Source organism: Ranitomeya imitator, chromosome 4 (genome assembly GCF_032444005.1).
Source record: "Ranitomeya imitator isolate aRanImi1 chromosome 4, aRanImi1.pri, whole genome shotgun sequence".
In the NCBI taxonomy this organism is placed as follows: Eukaryota; Metazoa; Chordata; class Amphibia; order Anura; family Dendrobatidae; genus Ranitomeya; species Ranitomeya imitator.
In genome coordinates, this window is record NC_091285.1 from 257,450,997 (window position 1) to 257,463,202 (window position 12,206).

At 40.9% G+C, this 12,206-nt stretch overlaps 1 protein-coding gene across 9 annotated transcripts in view; it reads right to left on the reverse strand.

The window, feature by feature from the left end:
* NAV3 (neuron navigator 3) overlaps positions 1 to 12,206 on the reverse strand; it is a 1,008,138-nt gene that overhangs the window by 150,107 nt on the left and 845,825 nt on the right. The window contains exon 1 of one of the 9 annotated variants that reach the window (XM_069764545.1): positions 6,963 to 7,946. The exons of 7 other annotated variants lie outside the window; for them this stretch is intronic. In XM_069764545.1, coding sequence (XP_069620646.1) covers positions 6,963 to 7,506 — 544 coding nt within the window. In that variant the 5' untranslated portion in view covers positions 7,507 to 7,946. Of the gene's footprint in view, positions 1 to 6,962; positions 7,947 to 12,206 lie in introns of those variants that run through there. One more of the 9 variants, XM_069764544.1, reaches the window with a different exon arrangement.

Consider the following 12,206-nt stretch of genomic DNA (forward strand, 5'->3'; position numbering starts at 1 on the left):
AAAAGTCAAAACACAAAAGTCGCCACTCAAAACTCGCCACGCGCAGAACTCACCACATGCAAAAACTAGGCTCTTGCAAAACTCGCCACAAGTGCAAAATTCTCCTCATGAAAAACTCGCCACACGCAAAACTTGCACACGCGGAAAAATTGCCACATGCACAAAAGTTGCAACACATGCAAAAGTTGCCTCACACAAAACTTGCACATACTCAAAAGGCACCACACATAATACTCGCAACGCGCAAAACTCGCCATGCGCAAAACTTGCTGCACACAACTTGCTACACTAACCTGTCACATGCAACTCGACACACAAAAAATTGCTACACGCATGTTGCTACACAAAACTCATCTCACAAAAGTCGCTACATGCATGTCGCCACACGCAACTCAACACACACAACTTGACACACGAAACTCGCCCTAAAACACACGCAAGTCTGGTATTATCCTTCAAAAATAAAAATCTGATTAATAAGCAGACAAACTACAACAATTGCACCATATAGGAAATACGGCAGCTGTCAGTCACATGACCTGTCTATTATGTGTATGTGTGAGCTAATATATACTGCCAGGGGGAGGGCTTCCTGTTGGCTGGGGATTTATCAGGCTGCCAATTTAGCTTACAAATACTGAGGTAAAAATACTGAGCAAATAACGTGTGAACGAGGTCTAATACAGGAAGAGATGACAAACAGGTATATATTATATACAGGGGAGATGACACAGATATATACTATATACAGGAGAGGTGACACACAGGTATATACTATATAGAGGAGGAGATGACATATAGGTACATATATACAGGAGGAGATGACATACAGGTATATACAGGAGGAGATGACATACAGGTATATGCTATATATAGAAGATGACATGCAGGTATATACTATATGCAGGAGGAGATGACACTCAGATATATACTATATACAGGGGAGATGACACACAGGTATATACTATATACAGGAGGAGATGACATACAGGTATATACTATATATAGAAGGAGATGACATTCAGGTATATACTATATATAGGGGAGATGACACACAGCAGGTATATACTATATACAGGGGAGATGACATACAGGTATATACTATATACAGGAGATGACATACAGATGTATATTATATATAAGGGAGATGACAAACATGTATATACTGAGGTGATGAGGTGAAAATGAGAGGTGTGAGGTGAAAATGAAAAGGTGTGAGTGCAAAATGAGAGGAGTGAGGAAAAATAGTGGAGTGATCAGAAAATGACAGATGTGAGGTTGAAATGACAAGTGTTAGGGGGGAATGAGAGGAGTGAGGGAGAAAATGAGAGGTGTGAGGGAGAAAATGAGAGATGTGAGGGGGAAAATGAAAGATGTGATTGGGAAAATGAGAGGCGTGATGGGAAAATAAGAGAAGTGAGGTGCTATAACTAACCACAGATATTTACTATGCCCAGGCAACTCCGGGCTCTTCAGCTAGTCTAATATATAAAGCTGAATGTGTGTATGTGTGTGTGTATGTATGTCCGGGATTGGCATCTGCACCGTCGTAGCTACAGCCACAAAATTTTGCACAGTCACACGTCTGGACCCCGAGAGCGTCATAGCCTATGTTGTGAGGTGAAATTTTAACCCCGCGCATTCCAATTCACCAAACAATTTTGCCCCTATCTACATAATGGGAAAAAAAGTGAAAGGAAAAGTGTTGGAGGCGTCGCAGCTACAGCCACAAAATTTTGCACAGTCACACGTCTGGACCCCGAGAGCGTCATAGTCTATGTTGTGAGGTGAAATTTTAACCCCGCGCCTTCCAATTCACCAAACAATTTTGCCCCTATCTACATAATGGGGAAAAGTGAAAGGAAAAGTGTTGGAGGCAAATTGACAGCTGCCAGATGTGAACAAGAGCGATGGCGCCAAAGAGTATATACTGTACAGTTGCTAAGGTGGGGCCCCGACATGGGATACTCACCACACACGGGGATATGAACACACACAAAATGAGCCACACACTACCACGTGCTTGAACACATATATTACCCTCAGCACACATTTCACCACACATACACCAACCTCGCCACATAAAAGTCGAAACACAAAAGCCGCCACTCAAAACTCACCACGCGCAAAACTCGCCACATGCAAAAACTAGGCTCATGCAAAACTCGCCACAAGTGCAAAACTCACCTCATGGAAAACTCGCCACATGCAAAACTTGCACACGCAGAAAAATTGCCACATGCACAAAAGTTGCAACACATGCAAAAGTTGCCTCACACAAAACTTGCACATACTCAAAAGGCACCACACATAAAACTCGCCATGCGCAAAACTCGCCATGTACAAAACTTGCTGCACACAACTTGCTACACTAACCTGTCACATGCAACTCGACACACAAAAAGTTGCTACACACATGTTGCCACACAAAACTCATCTCACAAAAGTCGCTACATGCATATCGTCACACGCAACTCAACACACACAACTTGACACATGAAACTCGCCCTAAAACACACACAAGTCTGGTATTTTCCTTCAAAAATAAAAATCTGATTAATAAACAGACAAACTACAAGAGCAACAAATGTACCATATAGGAAATACGGCAGCTGTCAGTCACATCACCTGTCTATTATGTGTATGTGTGAGCTAATATATACTGCCAGGGGGAGGGCTTCCTGTTGGCTGGGGTTTATCAGGCTGCCAATTTAGCTTACAAATACTGAGGTAAAAATACTGAGCAAACAACGTGTGAACGAGGTCTAATACAGGAGGAGATGACACACAGGTATATAATATATACAGGAGGAGATGACACACAGATATATACTATATACAGGAGAGATGACACACAGGTATATACTATATAGAGGAGGAGATGACATACAGGAGGAGATGACATACAGGTCTAAACTATATACAGGAGGAGATGACACACAGGTATATACTATATACAGGAGCAGATGATCTACAAGTATGTACTATATACAGGAGGAGATGACATACAGGTATATGCTATATATAGAAGATGACATACAGGTATATACTATATACAGGAGGAGATGACACAGCTATATACTATATACAGGAGGAGATGACATACAGGTATATACTATATATAGAAGGAGATGACATACAGGTATATACTATATATAGAAGATGACATACAGGTATATACTATATACAGGGGAGATGACACACAGCAGGTATATACTATATACAGGGGAGATGACATACAGGTATATACTATATACAGGAGATGACATACAGGTGTATACTATATACAAGGGAGATGCAAACATGTATATACTGAGGTGAAAATGAGGGGTGTGAGGTGAAAATGAAAAGGTGTGAGTGCAAAATGAGAGTAGTGAGGGAAAATAGTGGAGTGATCGGAAAATGACAGATGTGAGGTCGAAATGACAAGTGTTAGGGGGGAATGAGAGGAGTGAGGGAGAAAATGAGAGATGTGAGGGGGAAAATGAAAGATGTAATTCGGAAAATGAGAGGTGTGATGGGAAAATAAGAGAAGTGAGGTGCTATAACTAACCACAGACATTTACTATGCCCAGGCAACGCCGGGCTCTTCAGCTAGTATATATATATATATATCTACTATATTAAGCTGAATGTGTGTATGTGTGTGTGTGTGTGTGTGTGTGTGTGTATGTGTGTGTGTATGTCCGGGATTGGCATCTGCACCGTCGCAGCTACAGCCACAAAATTTTGCACAGTCACACATCTGGACCCCGAGAGCGTCATAGGCTATATTGTGAGGCGAAATTTTAACCCCGCGCGTTCCAATTCACCAAACAATTTTGCCCCTATCTACATAATGGGGAAAAAAGTGAAAGGAAAAGTGTTGGAAGCGTCGCAACTACAGCAACAAAATTTTGCACAGTCACACGTCTGGACCCCGAGAGCGTCATAGGCTATGTTGTGAGGTGAAATTTTAACCCCGCGCTTTCCAATTCACCAAACAATTTTGCCCCTATCTATATAATGGGGAAAAAAGTGAAATGAAAAGTGTTGGAGGCGTCGCAGCTACAGCCACAAAATTTTGCACAGTCACACGTCTGGACCCTGAGAGCGTCATAGGCTATGTTGTGAGGTGAAATTTTAACTCCGCGCTTTCCAATTCACCAAACTATTTTTCCCCTATCTACATAATGGGGAAAAGTGAAAGAAAAAGTGTTGGAGGCAAATTGACAGCTGCCAGATGTGAACAAGGGGGACTTAAAGAGTGAGAGCGATGGCGCCAAAGAGTATATACCGTACAGTTGCTAAGGTGGGACCCCGACATGGGATACTCACCACACACGGGGATATGAACACACACACAAAATGCGCCACACACTACCGCGTGCTTAAACACATATACCACCCTCAGCACACATTTCACCACACATACACCAACCTCGCCACATAAAAGTCGAAACACAAAAGTCGCCGCTCAAAACTCACCACGCGCAAAACTCGCCACATGCAAAAAATAGGCTCACGCAAAACTCGCCACAAGTGCAAAACTCACCTCATGGAAAACTCGCCACACGCAAAACTTGCACATGCGGAAAAATTGCCACATGCACAAAAGTTGCAACACATGCAAAAGTTGCCTCACACAAAACTTGCACATACTCAAAAGGCACCAGACATAAAACTCACCACGCGCAAAACTCGCCATGCGCAAAACTTGCTGCACACAACTTGCTACACTAACCTGTCACATGCAACTCGACACACAAAAAGTTGCTACACGCATGTTGCCACACAACTCATCTCACAAAAGTCGCTACATGCATGTCGCCACACACAACTCAACACACACAACTTGACAAACGAAACTCGCCCTAAAACACACACAAGTCTGGTATTAGCCTTCAAAAATAAAATTCTGATTAATAAGCAGACAAACTACAAGAGCAACAAATGTACCATATAGGAAATACGGCAGCTGTCAGTCACATAACCTGTCTATTATGTGTATGTGTGAGCTAATATATACTGCCAGGGGGAGGGCTTCCTGTTGCCTGGGGATTTATCAGGCTGCCAATTTATCTTACAAATACTGAGGTAAAAATACTGAGCAAATAACGTGTTAACGAGGTCTAATACAGGAGATCACACAGGTATATACTATATACAGGGGAGATGACACACAGATATATACTATATACAGGAGAGATGACACACAGGTATATACTATATAAAGGAGGAGATGACATACAGGTACATGCTATATACAGGAGGAGATGACATACAGGTATATACTATATACAGGAGGAGATGACACACAGGTATATACTATATACAGGAGGAGATGACACACGTATATACTATATACAGGAGCAGATTACCTACAGGTATATACTATATACAGGAGGAGATGACATACAGGTATATGCTATGTATTGAAGATGACATACAGGTATATACTATATACAGGAGGAGATGACACACAGATATATACTATATACAGGGGAGATGACACACAGGTATATACTATATACAGGAGGAGATGACATACAGGTATATACTATATATAGGAGGAGATGACATACAGGTATATACTATATATAGGAGGAGATGACATACAGGTATATACTATATACAGGGGAGATGACACACAGCAGGTATATACTATATACAGGGGAGATGACATACAGGTATATACTATATACAGGAGATGACATACAGGTGTATACTATATATAAGGGAGATAACAAACATGTATATACTGAGGTGAAAATGAGAGGTGTGAGGTGAAAATGAAAAGGTGTGAGTGCAAAATGAGAGTAGTGAGGGAAAACAGTGTAGTGATCGGAAAATGACAGATGTGAGGTCGAAATGACAAGTGTTAGGCGGGAATGAGAGGAGTGAGGGAGAAAATGAGAGGTGTGAGGGAGAAAATGAGAGATGTGAGGGGGAAAATTAAAGATGTGATGGGAAAATAAGAGAAGTGACGTGCTATAACTAACCACAGATATTTACTATGCCCAGGCAACGCCGGGCTCTTCAGCTAGTATATATATATAAATACCGTATATATATATACATATATATATATATATATATGTAGTAAATGATAGTATAAAAGCAGGAATTACTAATACATTGATGGCTTATATTTATATTGGTCAATTTAAACGGTACCACTTATACAATACTAGATGGCAGCCCGATTCTAAAGAATCGGGAGTCTAGAATCCATATATACTTGAAATTCGGCAGGAGCTTGAAGAGCAACGTCACTGGGCCCGCCTCCATGCAGTAGAAACTTGCTGTGAGGTAAAAATTCAAAAATCACACCAAAATGGCGGGCGGAGTGTGTCACAGTATGGCACGTTTCTGATTGGTCGCTCGCAGCAGGCGGCAACCAATCAGACACTGGACACTGTTGACGTCACTTATCTCCGGACATTGACTCCGGACAATAGCTCCGGACATTAGCCCCGGACAAAGCCACGGCAGTTGGCACAAATTACAGGAAGTAGTATTCTAGGCAATTATATATAAGAAGATAAGAAGCCCTGAAAAGAAGTAAAATATGCATCCTATAGACCCCATAATACATGTAATAGCTCACAATGAATCCCTACATTCTTGAAGGAAATACCTGAAGCTCTTGAAAATGTTACCATATTTTATATCTGCAGATACTACATTGCTTTCTGCTGGAAGTTACATAATTTATTTTCTGTGACCTCTCACAGTTCAGTGCAGTAATCCCTATCTAGGATGGACACTCCGTATTGTTCATGTGAATATAATACCTTAGCTTACTAAATATTTCAGACTTAAGGAGTTGTGTAAAGTTGTGTAAAATCCACTACAGACATTTAAAAGGTATTCATCATAAAAGCTACAGAAAAAACCCTCAAGAGTATATAGAGGGCTAAAATCTTTACATTTGATGACAACTCAGATTTTTCCAGTTCGTTAAAGGTTTCTTAACTCACCAAGTGACTCACAACACAATGCCTGTTCTAGGTCAACTAGCATGGTCATGATGACTTCTTCATCCAAATAAGCAGTTCCTTCCCGCAAACAGTTATCCTCCTCTTCCTCAGACCAGCTCTTGCGAATATCACCCAAGTTCGTATTGTGCTGGCTCTCCACAAGCTGAGAGCATCCTGCCACTGAAAGCATCACTAGATCTTGACCTCCCGAAAACTGATATGACGACTTCCGTTGTGAGGTAAGACTACAACTTGAAGTCTCATTTTCCATTTCCCATGATGCAGCAGGAAGAAGAGTTTGCATAGACTTGGAGAACACCTTTGACAGAGAGCAAGTATTCTCTTGAACTTTCTCATCCTTCTGAATGACGTGAATTTGGGAGTTGGTGGCCTCTTCGTGCCAACTTGCTTGGTAGGAGAAGAGCATGCCATTTTCTGTGCTTTTGCTGACAAATGACAGATTTGTCATAGACTTTTGTTTCCTGAGACAAGCATCTCTTCGGACATCCTTCTTGACAAGTGGCAATTCAGTGGGGCGTTGCATCCTTCAAAAAAGGTTGAAATTGCTGAGATATACATGAAGACGATGAGTAGAAATGCAGGCTCCACCTTGCAGGCATGTGCTGCATTGTGTAGTATGAAGCACCAAACCCATCTCTATGTCACATCTGCAGAGGTAATAGTAACGCTGCTAGAATCCTAAGAAAAGAGATGTAATGCATGTTCCTTCAGCACACCAGTCCAGCCTAGGAGTATAACCCATTTCTCTATCTCCGTCACACAGCCCGAGGTCTTCAAGAGCAACATCTTCATTGTGAAAATCCTAAGGAAGAAATGTCTTATTCTCCTTGTTTTGTCTTTGCCTTCTTAAGATGATGTCTCGAAACAGATCCCCAACACTTTATCTGACACAGTGCTGCAAGTACAGGGTGCTCACGTCACAGCTCAATCCAAGTGAAGAACAGCTCTGCACAAGTCGTCTGCAAACATTTAGTATTCAACCTGCATCCTGAGATTTGACTCTTCCTGTGCACTGCAGTACATGCTGCTAGCCGCCATGGCAGCGGGCAGCCTCCACATGAGACCAAGCTGCTGTCCAGATCACAATGTGACAGGTCATCTACTTACAAGTTAGAGTTGATGTATTCTGTTGTGTCTGCATCTTAAAGAGCAGTCAGTATTCAGAGTGCATGCATTGTGATGGATAGAAGAGAATCTGATGTTGGCACTAGGGTGTGACATCGGGAATCTGAGCACACTCTCCGTTCCATCACATACAAGTGGTTTCATCTGCTATAATAATAGAATTCTAGCACTGATGACATGCTTTATGACAACCGTGTATTCAGTATGTTTTTTCTTCGACATAGATATGCATTGTTGCTCTGAGAATTTACTGCTTTTCCCCCCAGAAAATAAAATAAAATGGTTTTATAATCCAATTTCATTTGTTCTTCCCTATAGCATCTGCGTAGTCCAAAAATAAATGTGTGGAGAGGAGAAGTTCACTGTAGTGTCACTGCCTAAAGCAATGCTTTCACATCACAAGTTTACAACAGCGTTCAAAGCAGAAGAATATTCCGCTTTGTTTTATACAAGGACAATATGTCTTCAGTGTCACATACATTGAAGTATAGTTAAATAGAATCCATCATTTAGGTTTTTTTTACTCCGAGAGCAGAATGATGTAGGGGAAGAGACCCCAATTCCAATGATGTGTCACATACAGGGCCGTTTGCTGCAGTTTTGATGAAATCTCTGTTTTCCATGTTGAAATCTACCAGTTCTCTAAATGTGAGCTCTGTATAACCCTCTCAGATTAATTGACAAAAACAAGATGACCGAATCCCTTTAAAGTACTGTAATTTCCAAATAAGTGGGGCCTCTGTTTAATAGATTGACTTGTAAATGCTGATTTAAGGCTATTACTCACATGTAAAGCGCCATGGAATAAATGGCGCTATAATAATAAATAATAATAATAATAATATTACCAATAACTTTGGACCCCATGTATAATGGCGGGGTAGACAAAAAGTGGAGTTGCCATATATACTAACCTCAATCTTTTAAGGAAGGTTGGAGAAATAAAACGTTACCTGGTCAGCTGCTACATTTATTTTTGCACCATTTCCTATACTCAATACAGAAATTTGTGCTCATATATTGCCAGAATACTTTTGTGCTAAAAGTTGGATACACTGTATTTATGAGACTTTTGACTCGTCTTTACAGCAACCAACTTAAGCAGAAAACTCAGCGCCTGTTTCATGTATAATTCAGAACAAATTAGATCTTTCCTCTTTGGTAAGGCTCCAGCATAGTCAGTAGACATCCGTAGCTCACTTACTCTGATAATGTGACATACGTACGGTAGCTTACTTTAGGTAACCCACAAATGCTCACAGAAAGCAGAATGCAGTTCCGAGGATTTTACAAGACTGTAATCCCAGCCAGGATCCATTATGTCTGCAGTGGTTATCAGAGAATCACACCTCAGAGATTTATTGACTATACTGCAGTTACCAAGAAAAGTAAGATCTGTCTTTCAAAGCATACAATGAATTGGAGGTACATAATGACACAAAAGTTGATTACATTTGCACTAAAGAACATCTAGGCATTGGAGATGAAGTCCAGAATACACACGTATGCACATGACAGTTTGGCATACATTGCTCTAGTATAGATAACGAAAATTTAAAAGGGCATCAGTCAGTAGGTTGAACCCTCATAAGCCCATCTATATGGGCATGTAGGTAACAGAAAGTCAACTAAAATGATACCTTGATATCTGCAATCTTATGTTTTATTACAGGGAAATCCACATGTTTTTATATGTAAATGAGCTGTTCAGGGCTATGGGCAGGACACTGATTGTCATGCACAGTGTACGAAAGTCTAAGTGATGAGGGGAAAGGAGCCCAACACTAGGGATGGGGGAGGAATGAAAACCCCTAGGCAGATCTAAAGTCACGTTAATTGCCCTAAATATCCCTATATAGGTTCTGCACCTATCACCAAGCAGGAACCTAATTCCTGCCTGACCCTGGCAATAAGCCCTACTTAGGGAATGACAGGGTGCTACTAGTCAATCCCCACTACAACTAAAGACAGCTGGGATAGACGAACAAGGAGAACACTTTTCTTGAGTAGACTCAAGGATGTAACACAGACGTCCTACAGCAATACCAAAGAGGAAAATAGCCGACTGCTATAGCTCCAAGCCTCAGCAAGGGGAAATGGAAATATCACCGCCAACTCCCAGCAGCAGGCTGGGAGTCTATAAACACCCAGGTCCAGGTGTGCCAATTAGAGCCGGAGAAAGGTTGCCACTGGGTCAAAGAGTCAGAAAGGTTAAGAAGGTGTCTGCAAGGCCAATCACAGACTTTCTGCAGCTCGATGCAGTATGACTGTCTGCAGCCTCTGACACACCCGTGACACTGATCTGCTTTAGAATCTGCCTCCAGAGCATATTTTAAATGAAAGGGGATGATACCATTGTGAGACATGTAACTAACACAGAACAGTAGAACTGAACTTTATGTTCTTACAAACACTTTACCACTTGCAGCTCTCACAGCTCTGCTGATTTCCAACACTATTGTAACACTGTCTCCTTGTGAGATGGAAGTTGAAGCTGAGAGGAACCTGCAGATATGTCAGTTATCATTACATACAATTCAATGGTGCTATCAGGAGAGCCGAGAGCGGCCATTGCACATCACATTGCTAACACATGTAACAATTACATGCCACACTGATAACTCCTCATTTTATTTCAAATAAGCTCTGAAGGAACATTCTCAAGCAGATTAGTGTCCAGTCCATAGCACTGAACAGCCTATTTACATACAGCTTGTGAAATAAGTATTGAACACATCACCAATTTTCTGAGTAAATATATTTCTAAAAGGTGCTATTGACATGTAATGCTCACAATATGTCAATAACAACCCATCTAATCCATGCAGGCAAAGTAATCAAACCATAGAAGTCCATAAATTAAGTAATGTGTAATAATGAGAAATTACACAGGAAAAAAGCATTGAACATGTGAAGAAAGAGAGGCGCAAAAAGCCATGGAAAGTCATGAACCAGCTTAACGCTATCAGTAATTAGCAATCCTTTGACTTAGTAAAAAATAATATCAACTGGTTCAACTGATGGCCTTTAAAAAGTTGTCTCATCGCCAAGGTGTCACACAAGAAACATCTCATGATGGGTAAAACTGGCTGTCTCAAGACCTTCACAACCTTATTGTTGCAAAATATACTGATGGCATTGGTTACAGAATAATTTCTAGTCTACTGAAGGTTCCAGTGAGCACTGTTGGAAATACCATCTTTTAACCATAAACCAGGTGCTCCCTGCAAGATTTCAGACAGAGGAGTAAAAAGAATTATCAGAAGAGTATTCCAAGAGCCAAGGGCCACTTTTGGAGAGCTACAGAAAGACCTGGAACAGCAGGTACAATTGTTTCAAAGAAAACAATAAGTAATGCACTCAACCCGCATGACCTCTATGCTCATTCACAACACAAGAATTCATGAGAAACTGATGTTTTAAAGCAGGTGTTGAAAATGTCCACCGTTGCATATTATTGAATGTATTACTTGGATGTCTGGGGTCATAGCCTGCATTTCTCACTATTGGTATCTCGGAGTTGCTGTAATGTTTGTGGCTTATTACTGTAAAACTGACACTTCATATGGCCCCAATGGAAAAAATCTGGCAGTGTTGAATCAGTGATCTTGGTGGGCACAGTCCTTTGGTTATTACTCATCAAAGAAGACTTCAATTTGAACAGAGGATTTCAATCTCCAAACTTTTTAGAAACTCATCTTGTCACCTCTTTAAGGACTCTGTTTTCCAATACGTTTTCACAATAAAAACACGCTCCTCCAAACTGTATCTGTATATTGTTATAAAATGAAGAAGGAATCTTGCAAGAGTGAAATGCAAGCACCACACAAACTATTGGCGCACAGAAAGGCATGCAACAAGTCTATCTCATAGTGAAGATGACCGGCAGGGCGACAAGTTGATGCGACCACTTGTCGCAAGGATGTTTCTCATTGCTGTTGCGGAGGTTCATTGCACTCTCACTTCTCATGAAACAAAGTATGTGCAGTCCAAATTTCAGTATGGATGACCCTCTCTTTTAGAAGTAACAGCAATTTTTCCAGGTAAATTAGCAAGTGAATGGCTGTGGATTTTGAACTGACATTTTTCTATACTCAT